The 22,272-nt window shown below is 46.4% G+C and overlaps 1 protein-coding gene across 1 annotated transcript in view; it reads left to right on the forward strand.

Annotated features, from left to right (window-relative positions):
• agap1 (ArfGAP with GTPase domain, ankyrin repeat and PH domain 1) overlaps window positions 1–20,562 on the forward strand; it is a 263,894-nt gene extending 243,332 nt beyond the window's left edge. Inside the window, exons 17-18 of the mRNA XM_030072935.1 lie at window positions 15,814–16,069; window positions 17,941–20,562. Of these exons, the coding sequence (XP_029928795.1) occupies window positions 15,814–16,069; window positions 17,941–18,150 (466 nt within the window). The 3' untranslated portion in view covers window positions 18,151–20,562. The remainder of the gene's footprint in view (window positions 1–15,813; window positions 16,070–17,940) is intronic.
• Window positions 20,563–22,272: the final 1,710 nt, after the last annotated feature.

Here is a 22,272-nt window from a genome sequence, read left to right on the forward strand (position 1 = left end):
CTCCTGTCGATAGTATTTACCAGGCCATTCCTTAAGTGGCTGGCTGTTTGCCGTTTGCCCTCCATAAATCCTGGCTTTTTTCTCTTCCACTCTCTCTCTCTCTCTCTCTTTCTCTTCTTATCTTTCTCTCTGTCTGCTTTTTCTCCTCATCTTTTCTCTCTCTCTCTCTCTCTTTGGCTCTATCTCCTTTTCCAAATCATCCATCCCCGATCCTCCCTCATTTTCTTTCTTCTCTTCTTTCTCCCGTTCTCTTTCACTAACTTGTACGCTGTTCTCTCTCCGCCTGTCTCCATCCAACACTCTCCCTCTCTCTCTCTCTCTCTCTCTCACACACACACACACACACACACACACACACACACACACACACAGAGCAGAGGAAGGCGTGGAGGTTTTATGACAGCTTTATGGACTGCCAGTGACGGTCGGCGAAATGAAATGTAGAAACTGTGTGTGCCGTGTCACGGGGGTTACATTCACTTACATTCAGTTTTCCTCATAAATTAGACTCGAGCCTGCGGGGCGTCAACAAACACCAAAGCATATGAGTTTCATACACACACACACACACACACACACACGTGACGGCTAAGAGGGCCGCACGTTCAATTATTTTGTGATGTGCTGTAATTATTAGTATTAGTTTTGCTCATTTAAGGAGTCAAAATATTTTACTGCTCATGTATATTAAAGGGGTAATCCTCCAGATTCTTGATTGTAGTGTTTCTGCACTGCACTCACCAGCGACCGCCTGTCAATCAAGCGGCGTGGGCGGGGCTTGGCTTCTCCGTCGATGCGGTTTCCCCGTTCTTTTGTCCGTGCAGCCGTGGCGGCGGTCGCTGCTCGTTCTAGCCACCCGGGTCTTTGTTTTTCCCCTGTTTATTCCCGTCCAGAAACACAACACGCGTGTTTCCAACAGCGGACGGAAAAGCTTTCGTGCCCGTGTTGCGTGAATCTGTGGTGACGAGCGGCAAAATTGACTTATTTATATGACACTGGAGTGCATTCCCAGTTGAATCAAATTGTTTCATGGAGATTTAGAGCTCTGAGAAAGGAAACAACGCAAATCAAAGTCAAAGCGTTTTGCAGTCCAGCTCCATTTAGGTGCACAGTACCAGAAGGCAGCCATTTCCAAGATCAGATTTTATGCTCGGAGTATTTGAAACTAACCGTTCCTGTGATCTGGTATTATAATTACTGGATTAAAAGGATTATTCTTTTTCGCTTCAGTATTCAACCACCGAGACAGTTACACAACCATACCCGATTAATCGTGCAGCCCTAATGCCTAATATCTCATTATCTGCATGTTCATGTGTACGAAATGCGTTTACTCCAATTATTCTGTGATTTAATTACCCCTTTATTACGCCTCACGTACATGCTGGATTGTGTATTAAATCGCTAAAACATCCCAGAGAACGCTCTTGTTTGCGCTGGCACTCCTGATGCGCCGGCGTACCAAGATAAACTCCCCCCCGCGTTCGCCGCCCCCTCGGCAATTAAAGTGATCCAGATCGGAGGGAACGGCGCTTATTTTTGGGTGCGGAAAGAGGGAAAATAGAGCGGGACGAGGGGTTGCGGAGGTATGGGGAAAGGCCGGCGCTTTGTCCAGGCGGCTGGTAAGCGGGGGGAGGACGAGGGAGGGAGGCTGATGGATGGAAAAATGCCCTCCCCTCGTGGTCTCTCAAGTGAGTAATAGAGGCCGAAATTTCATTTTGCAAGTGGCTGATTTAATGATCCAAAGGGTAATTAATGGCCTGATTATCTTAATGTTAAATATGGCCAGCAGCAATTACGCTGACCTCCTGTCTGTCAAGGTCTGGCCCCCCACTCTCGCCTCCCAATTAGGTCCTGTTTGGAGGCTGGGGAGGGGGGGGGGGGGAGGAGAAGGAAAGAGGGGGGACAGACAGGAGGAGTGGAGGGAGGGATGCACTGAAGAGGGGAGGAGGAAAAGGGTGAATTGAGAAAGGGGGGGAGGGATGGCGAGGCTGAGACATGCAGCGGTGGTGAGGAGAAGAAAGGATGGAAAGGTGGGATTGAAAGGAGGAAAAAGGGGGAGGAGAAGCAGATGGAAGGGAGGAAAAGAGGAGGAAAGGGAAGGATGGAGAGAGGGAGCGAGGGAGGCGCATTAGTATCGCCGTCAGTATTAAACACCTCCATTTTTCCTCCCCCTCCCCTCCCGACGCACCAGTCGGACCGGAGGGAGGAATTATGTTCGGGGAGATCGCACCTCGCCTCCACGGCGCCGCCCCCGTCCGATGAGATATGTGACAGGGCCGAGCCCCGCCGTCTCCAACTGTTGTCATCATCTCTTTATCTTCCTCCTCTTCCTCCTCTTCTTCTCTGTCTCACTTTCATCTCAGCGCCCCGTTGGTGCGCCTGCCCACAGCGACGACTGGTCCAGGTCTTATTAACGTCAGCGCGAAGAGGCCGGCCGCGCGCTCAAACAGGAGCTGTCGGCGCTAATCGTTTTAGGGCTTGAGCTCATTGCCGCAAATACAATGTCGTGCCACGTTCGTTAGCCCCGTAATGCTTCATCGTGAAAAAAGATACTTCCTGACGTGCATCCCTTGCAGTGGTGGAGACGGGGGACAGCGAGGGCCGGGACTAAACTGTGAAGCTCCGAGGGCTCGTCGCAGTGTGGATGAACACCAAGCGTGCCAAAGCTTCGCTGCCACAGGCGTCCTGTTATAAGTAGTTTTTCTCTCAGCGGCGCAAACCACAAAAAGACTCAGCCGTCCTCTAAACGTTCCTATTAACCTCTGGCTGCCCGTGGTCAGCCGTCATCACCTCAGCTGGCGTGGGCGCCCGGTGCCCGCTCCCCAGCTGATGCCACCGCTGAGGGGCCTGCTAAGTATGGGCACGCCGCCCGTCCTGGAGCGCCCACAGGGGTCCGCTGGCTCGGCCACACCGCCGCGGCACCCTCCACCCTCCGTTCCTGGCGCCGAGGCTCATTGTTTTAATTATCTGTCGAGTTGCGCATCAACACCAGCACCCAAGGCCTGCTCAAGCACTCTTTGACGCAGCGCGTTAGCAGGCCTGAGTGGACAGGAAGTGACAGTGCTGCTAATCCGGCCTCCTGGCCACCGGACTGGCGAGGTGGTTGGCGGCCAATGTGCTTCTGTCCCTTGGGCCTCCTCTGTCCTCGCACTCTTACCCTTCCTTCCTGCCAAGCTCCGACCTTTGGCAGCCTGTCACAGAGGGTCAGCATCTTTGCCTGTTTGCATATATACGCACACGTCGGTGCACGTTCGTAGGCTTTGTGCATTGTTTCGAAGTGAAATTCTGTCTGATTATGGACATTAAAGATAATCTACTCCTTTCAAACCCAAATTGTTCAAGAATCAGGTACCAGTGGACATGGAAAACCCAGAAAGGTTGTCGAATTTGACAGTACTATTTTCTGGATCTGCATAAGTTCACAGAAATGCTCTATAAAATGTGATTTTGCAACTGCCAAGGAAACTTAAACTTTATTGTTGACTTTGAGTAAAAGTAGATCTTGGTTCCTTTCAAGCAATAACAGCCCACATGATAATTTCCCTGATTACATTGTTGTGCACTAGTAGAAAAAAATATATATTTTTCTATGTAGATGCTGACAATGTCAAGAAATGATTTGTGTCATGGAATAGCCAAGGAACTTTATTCTGAAATGCCTGCAGAAACCCTGTCGGAGATGACGGCCCGAGCAGGAATGTTCATGTTGGTGCAGATGTGTCGCCTGAACAATAGGAGGTAGAGATGTGTAGACGCCGGGGCGCCGCACCTTAATTAGACAGCAGAAAAATGAGCAGGAACCAGGGGGTAAAAGACGAGCGCGCGGGGCTGCACATCGCAGCGCCCGCCGCCCCACCACGCACTTAACAGCGGGCCCCTCATGACGAATGCCCGGCTAGTAATAATTCAGCAGCAGGTCTGTCGGTGCTGGGAGCCAGGAGAGGGAAAGAATAAGGGCCCTTTATGGGAACAGATTAGTCTTGTTCCCCCCTAAGAAAAGGCCAGCGCTAACAGATTTAAAATTAGACCAGGGGCTTTTAATCTGGGCCGGGGTGCAGGTGCGGCGGTCGCCCCGACGTGGCAGCGGGATTGGGCTCAGGGGACCAGATGGGGGGACCGGGGCAGGGGCGGGCAGGGGGCCCACATCACAGGATAATTGCCCCCCAGAGTAAGAGGCGAACGGCGGGGGGAGCAGGGGGCAGCCTTGCCTCGTACCCCATAAAACCCGAGCCGGTATCAGTCAGATCTCACCCCCCCCGTTCTGTGATCATAACACAGATTGGACTGGTGTAATTTCGGACGGACACACGGCGCATCATAGAGCTCGCCGGATATCAGCTGCGGCTCTTCCAGCACAGATCAGGGAGTTAACGTCATTAGTAATAGATAATGGTATAGGAGTATTTAAAGTAATGCTCAGTGATATTAATTACAGCTAGTCAGTGATGTATCTCATGGTGAACCGCACACAGGGTTATCTTTAGCCGACCTAATGCACAGCTTTAAATGCGCGTGCGTGTGTATGCACATGTTCATATAGGTGTGTGTGTGTGTGTGTGTGTGTGTGTGTGTGTGTGTGCAGGTGAATCCATATTGCATGTCGCGTTTGTTTTTTACATCATGTGCAATGTTTCAGACTGCACACGGTGCTCAAAACACACATGCATTTGCACCTGTGTGTATGCCTGTGCGTGTATATCTGTGTGTGTGTATATATGCATGTGTGTGTGTGTGTGGTTGTACAAGCAGCTGAATTTGTGTGTGTCCATGTATTTAAATGTGTTTTTGCTTGTGTAGTTTTCTCCCATGCATGTCGCTGTGTGTTTCTGCACGTTTGCATTTTTGTGGACCCATGTACGTACATGCACAAAAGTGTGGGCACGTGTGATTCCGCACATGTATCTGTGTGTGTGTGTGTGTGTGTGTGTTGCCCCCTGTGATCCAGCGTGTGCAGATTGAGGCGAGCTGAGCGCAGAGGTCCGTTTCATCTGTGCCGGTTAACTAGCTGATCCTGCCTGCCATCATCTCTCCGCCATTATCTACAGCCCCTGCTGATAGGACCCGGCCCCGCGGCCTGCATTTTAAACAGCGCGCACGCACACACACACACACACACACACACACACACAGAGAGAGGGAGAGCCTCCTGACAGGCAGGGCCAGTGCAAACGTTGAAAAATAATTGGCCCCTACATTCTAATTCATCTGTAAAAGGGAGGCCTTGATTAAATTAGTCCTAATAGACATTATTTTGTACATGACTGCCTCGCCGCAGCCCGTAACCGCGTCCCCAACTCGGCTAACAAGCCCTCCAATTTACTATTGACATTAAGCCGGCTGACACGAGCCAATCACCGGGCCATTCATCGTTTGTCATCGCGGCAAGGTTATGCTAATGCGGGCTAAAAGCACAAACTAAATGCACATTCTTTATGCCTGAGTCATCAGATTAACCCCCGCCTCGTCCTCCCCCCTCCTCCCCTCCCCTGTTTTAATAATGAAGAGATAAATAATGCTCTCCACATGCGTGACTGTCCGCCGTCCCGCTCGCCGCCTTCGCTCTTGTCCGTCCGCGGGAAGCCAGTGGGGGCAGAGATGAGTGTGTGTGTGCTGACGGTAAGAGAGGGAAGGGAAGTGGAAGCCCTCCCTCCACCCTTCGGCTAATTGGCTCAGTCGGCAAATTGCTCATACAATAATAAAAAAAAAAGGAGAAAAAAATAAACTCCACAACAGAGTTCTCCTCATGTTTGTCGGTAATTTGTTCGGATTGAATGGGTTCACCGCGAGCTCCGTCCGGCTGGTTAACATTTGAGTCCGTCCACCGCCGAGACGGCCATCACTTGAGAAACATTGTCCATCTTTTTTTTTTTTTTTATCATCATTATTATTATTATTATTATTATTTCCAATCCTCGCAGTTCACCCCGGCGTGTTTACAGCTCTGAAGTGAGTTGAGAAGAACGCGGCGTTCGGGCCGCTGGAGCGCCTCGTCGTTATCGTGGCGCTCTTTACGCCCCTCGCTCGTCCAGCCGAGGACGAGTGTGTTAAACGCCGCAGAAATAGTGAAATGTGAAATGTGCCGTCACACGGAGGGGCTCAAGTTTATTTAAAAGCGATTAAATGAGTGTGAGGGTGCAATTCCTGCAGGAAGAGAAGTTTTTGTGTAGCACTCAGAAATAATGCTTAAAAAGATGTGATTTTAGAAAGTAATGAATCGGCTTCTCACCAGAGGAATCATATGCGCTCTAACCTGAGATACTTCAGATTTCGGGTCGGGACCTTTCCATAGAAAATTCTTTAAATCAAATTGTAATGTAAAACTATGCATTTTCTGTATTGAAATTAAACAGCAGCCTGATTTCGTGGAGTGACAGCTTTTTCACATTAAAATCTCAATTTTGTGTGTTTTTAACATTTTGGAAACAACATTTCGGTTCTTTTTTTAATATAAACTCAGACACAACATGCTGAGAGAGCGAGGCGGGACGTGAACGCAGGTTTGGAAAAGCAGAAGAAACGAGTGCATCACAGGTTTTAAGATACCATGAAGCCCCCCCAGAGTTTAAAACCCCTCCGTCTCCGGTAAATGACCATTAGACGGTACGACATGCATGACTGGAGGTGTATCTGAGAAATTCTCCCTTTCCTCCACTCTCTCTCTCTCGCTCCTCTCCTCTCTGCTCATCTGTCTTTCCTGTTTCTGTTTCCACCTCTTTCTCTGTCCTCACTTTTGGCTTTTGTTCACTTTGTCCTTTCTCACTCTTTCTTCGCCGTCTGCCATCCGATCATCTGCATCCCTCTTTCTCTGTCTCTCACCGACTAGCTGCACCTATCCAACCTCTCTCCCTCTCTTTCTTTATCTTTTTTTTTTTTTCCCTCTGCTTCCCACCGGAGCGTTGGTCAGGAGAAACCCCATTACTCCCCCCCCTCTACACCTCCCTCTCTCTCTCTCTCTCTCTCTCTCTCTCTCTCTCTCTCTCTCTCAGTCAGGCAGGTCCACTCATCTGCATCCAGCTAATCTAGTAGGAAATGTCAATGGCTTCCCCAGCCACGAGCCCGCCGTCGTCAGGGTCACCGCCACTGTCACCCCTCTCCCACTTTCAGACGGGTGACAGGAGCCCGAGACGGCGAGCTGCATGTTCATTTTGCGACGGTCAGAATATCCGACTCTTAAGTAGAAACACCTTCTTTTTGCAGGTGTTTTACTCAACTAGAAGCTCCGGGGTAAAAATCTGCCTCGGTAAATGCACAAAGTAGATGGAGCTCGCTTGAGTTTTTCAACTTTACTTTCTCCTGTGAATACAAAGGATATATATTCCTCCACTCCAACAAAGATAAAGTCACGAATAAACGGCAGCTTTTCGTCTCCTTCCTGTCCCGAAATGAAAATCACATCACTTTACCTGAAACTGATCTCATACCTCTTAACTCCCTGCTGCTTTTTGTGTGATATTACAGACATTAAGGGTGTTTTTTCAAATTTTGAAAGAAGAAACAAGCACCCCGACCCAGACTTGATTGATCACTGATCATGTAATTTATCATAATGTCTCAGTGTCGTGCATCAAACACAAACATAATCTGAGTGAATCATTGAACTCATCACTTCACTCATCAAGTTTTACATCGGTTTCTCACAAATCGTGGACGTGGCTGAATTAAAGGAAGGTGTTCCTCGTGTTTTTGTCCCTCCTCCCTTTCCTCCCCCTCTTGATCTGTCCTTTTGCTTCCCTTCTTCCACCTCTTTTCGCTCCCCTCCCCCTTTTCTCTCTCTCTCTCTCTCTTTCCCTCTCTCTCTCTCTCGATCTGCATGGCATCGCTGAGGCGTTGCGTTTCAGATGAGAGACCAGCGTCCCATCAGCTTGGCCCATTTCCCGTCTACCTCTCTCTCTCTCTCTCTCTCTCTCTCTCTCTCTCTCTCTCTCCCAGTGTAGTCCAGTCTCATAGCTGACTATAGTCCAAGCCCCCCCCCCCACCACCACCTCCTCCACTGTCCCCATCACCCTCCCTCCCCCACGTTTAATTATCTGTGCCTATCCAAGAGCAGCTAACGACCAGCTAGGAAAGGCTAATTGATTTCAGCCTCTTGTCCTCCTCTTTCTTTCCTTCTTTTCTTTCTTTTCTCTCTCTCTCTCTCTCTCCGCTGCTTCTTTCTTCTTTCTTTCTCTTCAAGATGAAAAACGAAGCGTGGGCGGAGGGGTTTAGGTGAAGCCCAAAAACAGATTTAGTGTGATCTAACGCGCCTCACCTTGTTAAAGAGGGCCTGTCCGACCGGCTGGTGATTCATTTTAAATATACATCACATCAGACATTTAGCTGATGCTCTTATCCACGCTCTATCTAGCCATCTATTAATCTATTAATTAGAGGGCTAATTAGGCCAGAAGAGAAGGCCAGGCAGAGCCACTGACACCATGTCAGTCTTAACCCCATTCCTACCCCTCATTACCCCGACCACCCCCCCCCCACCCCGCACCCCACCCCCCAGACTGTAATTAATGATAGGCATGCTAGCCCATACATCTTAGCTCATAGCTCCAGGCTGAGCTCCACACTCGTGGCTGCGAGTCGAGTTCGAACGTAAATATAGTTTTTGTCTATTTTTTTTTTTTTTTTCTTACCGTGTCTTTGTGTCTCTGGTTTTTAATCGTCCTTTACTCGTCCGTTTCAGGGTTAAATACATTTTTTTATGTTTGTTTGTTTGCAGAAAACTGATCAAAAGGTGGCCCCTCGCGATCTCCCTGAGCCATTTCTGCATAAAAAATTGCGGAATTAATTGAGGTGTTCCTCTGTTTTTTGCTTCTAGCGCTGATCCCCGCCGCCATTTCCAGATATCATAATGTATTACGATACCTTTTACAGATGTGTTTCGCTGGCCTTCAGGTTATCCCTAATCTACTACTCATCTATTTTCGACTCATCTATATTCTGTATTTTTTTTTACATCTGTCATGACGGGCCATTACCGTTCTATTTCAGATTTTTTGTTTGCAGAAATCTTTAAACTCGGTCAGCAGATGGCTTCTTGTGATTTCTTTCAGGTATTTTTGCAGAGAATTTCTTTTGAAAATTTCTTAATTAGCACTGTGCTTTACTATAATTATTAGAGTGCATTAAAATATCTTTAACAAATGCGTTTCGGTCGTCTTCAGGTCCAATTTGTTATTCCAGTAGTATTCCAGTGGCAGGGCACAATGGTAATTATGATAATTAGACCGGTGTGATTATCGGGGTGTGTGTGCTCGCTTTCAGCCCTCTGTCCACGCTCTGTTACGGGGTCGTGGACAGATGAACCCCACTACACACACACACACACACACACACACACACACACTGCCCTCCTCCCCACAGAGGGGAGCAGCTGGCGGGACGTCCAGTGGAGGGCGGTCAGGCCAAACACCCTCTGGCTTTGGACGGACAGGAAACCCCGGCTGTATGTAAACAGAGGCGGACAAAGCACCCGTTCAGGGGGAACACTTACACCACACACACATACAAACACACACACACACACACACACACACACAAACAGGCACGCACAATGCGGGGTCAGCCAGGCTCAAACAACAGGCAGGAAATCGCAGCCCCTCTCCTCTCTCGACTCCGCGAAGCAAAGAGAACTGCAGTGGGCCCAGTGCGCGTCCCTGAGTGACCCCAAACAAAGTCACATTCCGCCCCACCGTTTCCAACGGCGACCGAGCCGCGACGCCACTCGGCACCAGAGCCGCGTCGCCACCGGCTGATGAAGTTGTCAGTCAGCAAGTCGTGTCTTCAGACTCGTGAACATGATCAATATTTTCACTCAGCATTGATTTCACATATTTAACTAAAACAAGACAAAGCTGAACAAAGTGCCTGGTAAATGACAAAACTTAATCGGTATAATAAAAGTTATCATAAAGGCATTTTTACTTATTGTCTGCTTCAAACGCTAATATATATATTCGATTTGATAAACTACATCCTCTGCAGATATAGAAAGTCTGAGAAATAAATCTGATAATTTGTTGAGTAAAAGTTGGGGAATTACAAAAAGTTTTAAAAAAGTATTCCTGATTCTTAGATTAAGATTTTGTGTTTTTTTACATATAGAGTAAATACAGCTTAGTTTTCTTTTAAATCGCCCAGCCTTTATCGGTGTACATCGTATTAAACACCGTGTTGAAATTCCAGTCTAATTTTTAAAAAACGAAGGCGGGACAAGGATGTAATTTTGAAATGGGAGCGTGAAAAGCCCAGTGATAACCGTTCGCTCTGTAACTGATCGTCCCAGTCTGTGTTTGTGGAGCCAGTAGAGACAGTAGAGACAGTAGAGGCAATAGAAGCGGTGATGTCAGCGAGGGCATTTCATATCCGAGGCTCATTGCTCTGGGAAATGTGTGTGTCCTGACTGGTGTAATCTGCAGGATTTCATTGAAGCGATACACACACACACACACGGAGACACACACGCATGTAAAACACACACAGTTTGGCACACATTCAGAGGAGCACACCACCTCTCCCCCTCGAGGTGCCTGTTGACATATTTCCTGTAGGTGAGTGTGTGTGTGTGTGTGTGTGTGTGTGTGCAGTGTGTTTCCCTGTCACAAGCCATCTCACCAGGACCGCCGCTTAATTATCTACCCAGCATGCCTTGGTGCAGGGGCATAAAGCTCTCTCTAATGGGATGTGAAAAGGGAGACAAACAGTAGAACAACACACACACACACACACACACACACACACACACACAACTAAATGCACCAAATGTGAGTACATCTATTCAGTACACGCATGTTAACACGTACTGTCATGCACACACACGCACACACACACACACAAAGGCGCAAACACACACTCTCCGTGTGGCTAATTAGTGCAATTACCCTCTCCACTTTGCAGAGCTCTGTATTTCAGGAGTCGTTAGCTCGTGGTGAGTCAGTGTGTGTGGCTGTTTACCGCAATCTGAACACGCAACCAGGCCGCAGACTGGAAACCCATTAGAGGCAATGCAATATAATCCAAAAATTACATTCACGATGATGGTTCAATATCCTGTCATCACCCAGGAGTTTGGGAAAAATCCCCTTTTCCAACTTCCCCAGACTGAGATCAGATGTTGGACACCATCTCCACCTCTGTACGTCCTGTGGTTCGGCTCCTATGGGTAGCATTCTGTGTTAGCTTAGCATAAAGACTGGAAGTCTATGGGAGTTGTTAGCCTGGCTCTGTCCATTTATATTTAAAAGTGAGAGCCGTTTCAGTAGAGGTCAGATGGTGGATGCTGCACAAGTTAACTTCTCCTAAAACAGCTCTCTGTTTTTTCATTCAAGACGTGTACTTCAAGTCCACACGATCCGCTGGGAAAATAATAAATACATTTTCACTTTCACTTGCAATTACACCTGAAATGTATTTTTTTTTACCCAGTAGAAAAAGGAGAAAAAGGGAGAAAAAAAAGCAGAAAAGGGGCCTGTAAGAGTTGGGAAAATCTAAGCTGTGTAGATGAAGTTAAAAAAAAAAAAAAAAAAAAAAAAGTAAATACTGAAAGTCTTAAAGCATAGCACATAAAATAAAAAATATTTAAAAAATAGAGAAAAAAAACTGACATCTTTCAAAATTAGAAAAATAAAATATAAAGAATTTCACCGTCAAAATGCCAAAACTAAATAAAATAAAACAATAACCTGGTTACCTGTTGACTTTACCGCAGTTTGCTTTTATCTCCCATCATGCACCAGGTGTAGACTTGTTAACAGCGCCGTGTCTCCCCTGACTCGGCTGGTGTAGCTTTCCCATGGTGCCCTGCTTCTGTCTGCTCGCCTCCCACCATGCTCACAGCACTGTCAGACACTTGTAATAACTAGGTGTGTGTGTGTGTGTGTGTGTGTGTATGAGAGAAAGAGAGAGAGAGTGGGTCTGTGTTAAGTTTCTATTGATTCAATAGAATGTATACTCACAGGGCCATTTACGTGTGTGTGTGTGTGTGTGTGTGTGTGTGGTAGATGTAAAGTATTGGCAGATTTGTTTATGTGTATTTGTATTGACAGCATGCACACACCGCATAGAGAAGTGTTTTCTTGTGCACGTGGATGTACACACACACACACACACACACACACACACACACACACACACACACACACACACACAGTCCGGCCCTGGCCCTTAGCAACTCCAGCGGCTGGGGAAGGCATGCGTGCCCTGGGCCCCGGACGGAGCGGTCACATGGCCCCGCATTTCCTCTCTCTCCTCTGGGAGACAGCGAGACAGAGGGCCAGGGTCCTGCTGAGCACACACCCCTTCTATACACACACACACACTCACACACACACACACACACACACTCACACTCACAGAGACACACCTCCAGGGCTTTGTCCGGAGGCTGTGGGCCGTAGTCCCGTGCCCAGCCTCCCTACTCTCTCCCTGGGCCGGGGCAGGAAGGAAAAGCCCCCGGGACATTCCGTGATGCTAGCCGCCCCCCCCCTTCTATGAGCACTGGGGTTCATACTGAGACCCCCCCCAACACCACACACACACACACACACACACACACACACACACATTTCACCCCAGTCTCCAGGAAGAGAGTTAATGAGATTCTGCCAGGTTCCCACACCAGGCCGGCACTCCTCTTTCTCACTTTCTGCTTCTTTTTTTTTTCTCTCGCTCATCATAACTTTCTCTCTGCATCCTCACCTCCTTACGGTTCATTAGTGTTTTACAGTGTTCCTGCTCATCCTTCAAGAGTCTTAAAAGGCATTAATTGGTAGTAAAATGTCTAAACCCTTAAATCAATCTTCCAAAAAATGCTAAAACATGGTTTTGGTCAGTTTGGTCAGTTTTGGTTGTCGTAAAATCTTGAATTGTAGTTTGTCATGGCATTAAATATGTGTTAAATATCTTAAATCTGTCCTCAAGCTGTAGGAACCCTGGCTTACATACATGTTAATATCTCCAGACTGTTCCAGGTACTTTAAAATAATAACCCTGATAATTAAAGAAAGAGAATGAAAGCGCGGGTATTTCTTTTTTTGGAAGTTTAGGCAATCCAAACTGTAATATTCCTCCACATTTTGCAGCATGAGCAAAGCGCGATCTGGTCTGCTGCGCATCATTTTTGTTTTGTTTTAAATTGCGCAGCTTCCAGATGGAGATTGCCACATGAGAGAAAGCTGAGTCACGTCTTTGATAACTTAAACTTGTAAAACCCGACCTATTTTGTGCATAATGTTGGATGAAATACAAAACGCCGAGGACTGCTCAGCGTTGAAAATGTGGTTTTGTGGACGTCCTTCTGCGTACATGCGCTGGTCGAGGCAGTTTAGCGTCTCAATGGCGTCCTAAAATCTTTGCTCCTTGACTCTGCTTGGATTTGAAAGATACGAGCAAGAATCGAAGCAGGAGTTCCTGGATCAGGAGGGACGTCGGGCTGGACCGTGGATCCCCGATTCATCCGGTCGTCTTCAGCCTGATGGAGGCCTTATCCGCTGGAGGGGTCATGCATAATCATCTGAGAGCCGATTCGTTCGCAGGGTTCGAGTGCAGACATGCAGAGGCCGCAAAACCACTGAGGACAAATCAAATCAAATCAAGTTTATTTCTATAGCCCTTTACAATAACCATAAGGTACCCAAAGTGCTTTACAACTAAGTCATAAAAACAGTTCATAAAAGCAATACATAACATTTTTGGACAGAAATGTTTAGCGGACAGTTCAGGCATTTCGCCGAGGCTCTGACCCAGGAAGAGCCCTGCATGTGAAGGAGTGTGTGTGTCTCATTGAAGGACATTTGGACAGGATGCGTTAAAGATGGGGAGGTCGGACGTGTGGCCTGTAATGTCCCGGTACAGTTGCCGCAAAATTGTGCCGCAGTAAGATCGCTGAGTTATCTGCAGCCCGGATAGAAGTCGGACTGTACAGTTGTCCCCTCGCTATAACGCGGTTCACCTTTCGCGGCCTCGCAGTTTCACGGATTTTTTTTTTAGTGCAATTTTGCATGCTTTTTTTTTTTTTTTTTTTTTTACACAGCGCATTGTGTTCTGCGTCCTGATTGGCTAAGGCACTGTAGACCATTGTCAATCAATCTCCTCCGTGCCGTGTCTCCTGTACAGTACAGAATGCGTTCATTCTATAATACTGGACTTATTTTTCTACGAAGGTTTGAACTTTGAGAGTTTAAACAAGAGAGAAAAGAGAGAAAATGTTAATGCCTGTCTGAGCAAAGTGTATAAAGTGTGTAGTGAGGGGTTTACAGCCTTAAAACATCTAGAATAATTGTAAAAAATAAAGCTGACTACTTCGCGGATTTCGCCTATTGCGGGTTATTTTTAGAACGTAACTCCTGCGATAAACGAGGGGCCACTGTATATCGATATTCACCTTTCTTCTCTTTCTTCCGTTTGTCTTTCTTTCCCTTTTCTCACAGTATCATTCTCTGTCCTGCTGTGTGAGTCAATTACTGACCTTTTCTTAGCCACTGACTCACACACACACACACACACACCTATACAAACACACACAGTGGAGTCATTTCATGGTGGAGGCATCAACCTGTGAGAGTCACTGTTGTGGCTCCTTCTCCATTTCCTGGGACCTCCTGAGCCCCCCCGCCCCCCTCAGACCCTTGGAGGAGGTGGTGTTGTTTTGTTAAGGAGGAAGAGGAGGAGGACGAGGAGTGGGGGGTGGGGGGGACAGCTCAATATCCCCAGCCAGCCCTCCCTGCCTCTTCCCTTGGGCCATCCTCGCCCCCCCTCTCTCTCTCCAAGGAGATCCGAGCCTCGACTAATCCCGGCGGGGCTGAAAGGGCCAATGTTTACATGGAAGGGATTAGGGAAGAGATTAGCGCTATCAGGGCACTGGATTAGATAGATCAGGAGTAAATGACACTGGATTGGCCAACAATGTGACCCCGTCCCGTTGCCTTTTGCCCTGTCGGTCTGGCTCTGTGCCGAAGCCCCCGCGTGTCTTATTTTAGCTGCTGATGTATGTTAGGGAGCACGGGATTGTCGTTTTATAAGAGCGATGGATCGGCCAGATTAGAAGCCATTCTTAAATCTGAGCAGCCATTCTTAAATAAAAAGTCCACTGTGAGACATGAAGCACAAACTCTACTTGACTTTATTACCTGCTGTCTCTTTACTTATACCCATCATTTGTGGATTTTGGAAGATTTGTTGCCTGTTTTCAGTCAGAAAATGACTTGTTTAGCCAGGTTTGTCAAGATCCAGGAAGAATTTCCCACCACGGGAATCAGAAACGTGTCACATTATTATTATGTGGCTGGTTAGATGGATGGCGGTGGCTGCTAGTTTGAGTAGTCGGCTGCTGGCGAAATTGTAAAAGTTAGAGGACAAAGAGTTGGAAGATTTAGTCCATTTCCTCATTTTTTTCCCCAAATAATCCTGAGGATCATGTCCTCATGAGGGTTACTGAAGTTTCATCTGCTCTTTCCTCCTGCTGCCATGTTTGCATTTGCGCTGTTGTCTGTTCTGTACATTGTGTGTCCTTTCTTCAACAAAGCTTCTCCTTATCCATTTAAGATTCAAAATTGTAAACGGATAGGTGAGTGTGTGGATGCATTAATAAATGACTGGATGAAACTGACAGATAGGTGGACGGGTGGTTGATTTCTTGCAGCCTGTATTTGAGGAGTGTATGCCATGAACCTCTTGACATTTTAGGTTTTAGGAAGGAGAAGGTTTGCATTTTTATGACTTCAGTAGGGAGATCCATGGAGCGCAGTGGGAGCCCTGCTAACAACAGTCTTTTCAAACCGAGTCCTTCAGCTCTGCGGACTCTGACCGTCTTCTGTTTCCTCCCAGGGAGGAGAGGGAGCGCTGGATCCGGGCGAAGTACGAGCAGCGTCTCTTCGTGGCGTCCCTGTCCTGCACCGACCTCTCGCTGGGCCAGCAGCTCCTGAGGGCCACGGCGGAGGAGGACCTCCGCTCCGTGGTCCTCCTCCTCGCCCACGGCTCCCGGCAGCAGGTCAACGAGACGTGCGGCGAGGGCGACGGCCGCACCGCCCTCCACCTGGCCTCCCGCAAGGGCAACGTCGTCATCACCCAGCTCCTCATCTGGGTAAGACGAGGACACACACTTGAATAAGACCTGAGCAGATTTACATGCAGCTTAAGATGACCAGAAAGAGTTTAGGCTACAGCTGCACTTTTTTTTCAGATAGTACACTCCTTTTATTTCTTAATTTGGCCCCTTTTGGTGTTTCTCTGCTGTCAACCACCAAAATACGCCTCAAAAAGAAGGCAGTAATATGGTGGCACACACAGATTAAACAAAAATTAAAGTCTTCACAGATCCACATCCTTAGTTACTTGTGCATCATCCAAGCCTGATTAAGCAGAATGAATCTCACCGTTTTGTTTGAAAGAAAATATCATATAAAAATAAATCACCTAAGTTGGAGAAGTGGTAACACAACAATAAGAGTACAACAATTAACATTAGTTACTGCCGTAATAAACATGAAGTAACAGGTAATAAACATGAAGTAACGTGTAATAAACATGAAGTAACAGGTAATAAACATGAAGTAACAGGTAATAAACATGAAGTAACAGGTAATAAACATGAAGTAACGTGTAATAAACATGAAGTAACAGGTAATAAACATTAAGTAACGTGTAATAAACATTAAGTAACGTGTAATAAACATGAAGTAACAGGTAATAAACATGAAGTAACAGGTAATAAACATTAAGTAACAGTTAACTAACCGTTAACTAATGTGTCTAAGAATCATGTACTAATGCTGTTCATGCTAAGGTATTAATTTATATGTTATTTAAGGGTTATTGTAGATATTATTAACATTAGTAAATGCCATAATAATCAGTAACTAACAGTTAATTAACCATTACGGCATTAACTAACGTTAACTAACGTTAATTGTTGTACTTTTATTGTGAAGTGTTGCCGAAGAAGTTTTCTTTTGTTTCCCAGTGAATGAGTACATTTTGAAAAGCTCTGAGTTTGATCTCCTAGTCCATCATGATAAGAGCAGGTATAATAATTAAATGTTAATTCCACTACAGGAGAGACTTGATGTTCTCTGCAGTGAGGTGGAAAAAAAGTATTTGTGCATATATCAGTGACGGCATCAGCAAGCAGGCAAAAGAGTTAGAAAATATCGGCGTATCAAAAAATTCAATATTGTGCATCCCTGCCTTTGACTACCAGATGACCACAATGCATCAGTCGGTTCTTTATTCCCACAGCTGGAAAGGAGCAAGATAAGAAATTTAGGCGAGAAAGTTCATGCAGGATTCAATTCGGCCAGTTCAATTTTTGAGATCCACGTCTGAAGATCAGATGTTGTGATCTCGTCACATCACGATTACCCAATCCACAAGCAGCACCGAAATTTAACTGCTTTTCATCACATTTCACATTTATTGCATTTTATAAATGACAGTTCAATCCAATCCAATCCACTTTATTTATATAGCACATTTCGAAAACATAAAAAGTTTATCAAAGTGCCGCACAGTAATTTACAATAAAAGACACAATGGTTAAGAAAATGAGGATTAAAATGAGGATACAGATAAAAAACAGGTTTAAAAGAAGAGAAGAGTCATACAACAGATTTAAAAAAAAAAAGACAAACAGGAAACAGAGGTCACGTAACTCTCACGCCGAGTTAAAAGCCAATGAATGAAAGTAAGTTTTAAGACGTGATTTAAAAGTAGGTAGGGTGGGGGACAACCTTATTTTTAGCGGAAGCTCGTTCCATAATTTAGGCGCCGCCACAGAAAAGGCTCGATCGCCTCGTGTTTTTAAATGACTCTTTGGGACAACAAGGAGGAGCTGATCAGCTGACCTAAGACATCGTGAGGGAGTGTAGAGTGTCCAGCTGACAGTGTGTTATGATTCCAGGTAAGGTAAAGACATGATGCTGCTCTGACCCAGCTGTTCTCTCTCTCGTTTATCAGTACGGCGTGGACCTGATGGCGAGGGACGCCCACGGCAACAGCGCCATGGCGTACGCCCGGCAGGCCAACAGTCAGGAGTGCGTGGACACGCTGGCGCAGTACGGCTGCCCCGACGAGCGATACCCGCTCATGGCCACGCCCAACCTGTCCCGCCGCAACACCAACCGCAACAACAGCTGCAGCAGCGCCGGGAGCGCCGCTCTCATATGACCTCCCCCCCCTGCCTCGCCGTGCAACAGCGCCCCCTCGCCAGGGCCTGCGGTGCTGCACCGCCGCGCCCTCGGCCGATGGATCTCCGTAGGCATTTGAAAAAAAAAGATAAATAAAAAGTAAAAATCAACGTGACTCTTGAGAAACTTTGAAAAACAAATCCCGTTTGGGAGAATCCTGACCGAACTGTTTTTTTTTTTGGGAACCACTACTTGTGCACTCCTGTTGTGACTCTATAGCCCCGCCTCCTGCTCCCTTAGCCCCGCCCACCACCACCGCCACCAGTCGCTCACATGGACTCCAGTTGAAAATGTCGACGATGGCGGTTTTCGGTGGTGACGCCGCTCACGCAAACGCACGAGCGTCCACGTGTCATATCACGAGGCGGCTTCTCTTTCCCGCCTCGGTCTCTGCCCAAAGCATGCTGGGAAGTGCGGTGCATCGTCGCCCCGTGTGCGGCGCGGCGCCCGGGCCTGCGCTCGCCATCATCTAAGCTCAAACGACAGCGTCATCTCATCCGTAATCCTCAGATGTTCTTGGGGGAACAATCACGGGACGCACGCTCAAGCTCTACAGACGTCGTACCTCATCCGTCAGGGACCTTTGGCCCCGCCCACCCACCGCCGCCGCACCTTGACAACGCCTCTCTCACCTTTGATCCACTAATGTAACACTACATGGCCAGTTCCCACGGCAACGACCCGCCTCCCAAGTCCACCGTCAGCGCTAAAGGACTCCAGAACGGCGGCGGGACGCGGGCGGTGTCGTACAAAAACAGCCAAACCCTCATTAGACATTAAGCCACGCCCCCCCCCCCCACGCTCACACCGAAACATATCTACTTCTTGAACGCGCTCAACAGGCAGGACGGACGCTCCACGGCGAAGGATCAGCGAATCGGAGCGAACACACTCAAGGTGCTTTTCGAGGAAGCCATGCGAGCCGCGCAGCGTCGCGGTCTTCATCATCGCCATCGCCGCCGCCGCCGCCGCCACCTTCATCGTCAACCCAAGAACTCGACTCGCGGATCGAAACCCGCCTCCCACTGCATCCAGTCAACACGACATCAGTGTTCTCACTCCCCTCCCCCCTCTGTTGTTGTTTTTTTTTTTTGTTTTTTTTTTTTAAATAAATTATGTGAACTTCCCCTTCATAGCCAACGCTTTTTTGTTTTTTTAAATGTGAAAAATATCTCGATGTAAAACTGTTTTAAGAGGATTAAAAAAAAAAAAAAAGTCCAAGATATCAAATCACTTCTTAGAGGTTTAAAAAAAAAAAAAAAAAGTGTGATAGATAGCATGTCCTAGACACTTTTTTTTTTCTTTTGTTTTTCTACTTTAATTTAAACAAGCGTCTTTCCTTTGTATTGTATTGTACAATGTGCATTGCTGGACCAATGGTTAAAAATGTCAAAATGGGACATGGGATTTTTTTTTTCTTTTTTTTTTTCTATTTTTTTTTTTTCTATTTTCTGTTTTTGGGTGTATAAAGTCACTTAGTAAATGTACAGAAGCTATTGCCAGGCTCAGGGACCGGAGACTGTCAAATCCACGTGCGACATGTGAAGCAGCACCAGGAGCGGGTATCAGCTGTAAATTGGAAATCACCGTGGTCGATTGGATATTGATTATATAAATTGTATAAAAATCGAGAAATGTACAATGAGAAAGGCGATCGATGTGATGTTTCCCAAGTATTTCCTTTTTTTTTTATTTTATTTTGAAGGTATTTTTGAGCTGAAACAGAATTGACCCAAAGCCCAAATCAACATCAAGCTCAAGTAAAAAAAACTTTAAAAAATAAAATAAAATAAAAAATTCCAAAAGACTAAAGAAAGGAGCCACACTCAAAAGGGAATTTCTCTGCTTTTTTTTTTTTTTTTTTTTTTTTTTTTTATCAGGTGTTTTTTCTTTTCTTTTTTTAATCTGTGAGCTGAACCTGCCTTCCTGTGTTTTAATCTGCCCCCCCGTCAATCCACGTAATCCGCTGTCAGCACAGACAAATCACACTGATGACGAATAATCAGAGACGAGCAAATGGGAGGGACGCCGGTTTTTTTTGTTGTTTTGTTTGTTTGTTTTTTCCATCACAAAATTCAGCGTTTGCTTGTTTGATAATTCCCACCACGTTTCTAAAATTTATCAAATTATGAATCAAACTGAATCAAAATCTGCGAGCAAAAGCAGCGTTCAGACGTTTTACTCGCCAAAGCTGCTCAGACTGAACTTTATTCCCGATATTATTTGTACATACGAGGTTTCACACACACACACACACACACACACACACACACACACACACACACTCCCTCCCATCCCGTCTCTGTCGTACAGCCGACGTCTGTCCCGACCAATCAGGCGGCGGTCTGCTCGGCGACTCCATAAAGAAAGAAGGGCTTCTCTGGGTCTGGAAGAAAACAAAAAAACAACCTCCATGTAAATACGCCTCTCTCTCTCTCTCTCTCTCTCTCTCTCTCCTTGTATCTGTTTTTTCTCTCTCGGCTTCACTGCAAAAACGCAAAATCTTACCAAGATTATTTGTCTTATTTCAAGTCAAAAATGTCTTATTCCTAGTCAAAATATCTCATTACACTTAAAATATGACATGATCACCTCAGAAGTAACTTGTTTTTAGACAATTTTCACTTGTTTCAAGTGAAAATTCACTTGAATCAAGTGAAAATTTGCTTGTTTCATTGGCAAAATTTGTTTCTTGTTTCTAGCTAATTTTCACTTGTTTCAAGTGAATTTTCACTTTTTCCACTGGCAAATTTTGCCAATGAAACAAGCAAATTTTCACTTGATTCAAGTGAATTTTCACTCGAAACAAGTGAAAATTGTCTAAAAACAAGTTACTTCTGAGGTGATCATGTCATATTTTAAGTGTAATGAGATATTTTAACTAGAAATAAGACATTTTTGACTTGAAATAAGACAAATAATCTTGGTAAGATTTTGCGTTTTTGCAGTGTTGACGGTAAAGCTCTTTCGATGGTGATGTCATGTAAATGTTAGAGGACGCAGGAAGTGGTGCGACTTGTTCAACTCGGATTCGCTTTCATCCTGACGTCTCGCGGGTGTGTGGAGTGGAAGCGTTTTTTTTTTTTTTTTCCGAGTGGTGAACCGAGCCGGCGTCGAGGCGGCGGCGTCTCGTTCCGGGCGGGAGAAATCACCGAAACGCCGGCCAACAATCATCCTGAGGTGCTAAAAAAACCAACTCGGCTGCTCGATTGAGATTCGTCGGCCGTTTATCAGCCTGTGGACGAGAAAAAAAAAAACAAAAAAAACACGAGTTTCCCACCGCGGCGACCTCGGACCCGGACGTGAAACACGTCGGCGAATGATCTGCATCAGGACCGTCAGGAAGAGGAAGCTCCTTAACCTTCTCGTCTCGCCTCTCTGCCTTTACCTCTGTGTGTGTGTCCGTGTGTGTGTGTGTGTGTGTGTGTGTGTGTGTGATGACTCGTCCTTACCTCCCGGACGTCTGCTGCAAAGGTTAAGGAGCCGACCCGACCGTGTATCCAAGCAATACTCACACATGCGTCGATCACCGCTGCATCCATTTCCGTCAGTCCCGACACACACTGACGCTGCTGCAATAGTCCCATTTAACCACACACACACACACACACATCCACACACACACACACACACACACACTCTCCAACCGCCATTTGTAGAAATGTGAAGAAAGAGAGAAAAAAAAAGTGTGTTTTTGAGAGCGAACAGTTCAACGGGTCTTCAGTTTGTTTGCCTTCCCCTTCTGTCACGGTGGCGTTTTATTTTGTGACGTGCCATGCCCCCCCCTCATCGCCCCCCCACCCCTCGCACGCTGTCTGAAAGACGGCGTTTTATTTCCCGCGAGAAAGTTTTAAGAATAAACCGAGACGCTGACGGCACCTTTTAGTTTCAAAACCCCATTTTTTCCAGTCATTTGTGTGTTTTCGTGTGCTTTTATTCTGAAACGTCCTTTTATTTATGACACAAATGCACTGAGTCCGCTTCGGTTTGTCCGTCTCAACCCCCGACTCCGATCCCTCGAAAATCAAAAAAAGTTGACGCTCTTATCTCCCACGACAGGATTTTATTTTGTTTTTTATGACCTTTTTCATGCCGTTTTGCC

The sequence above is a fragment of the Myripristis murdjan genome, chromosome 2 (assembly GCF_902150065.1).
Source record: "Myripristis murdjan chromosome 2, fMyrMur1.1, whole genome shotgun sequence".
In the NCBI taxonomy this organism is placed as follows: domain Eukaryota; kingdom Metazoa; phylum Chordata; class Actinopteri; order Holocentriformes; family Holocentridae; genus Myripristis; species Myripristis murdjan.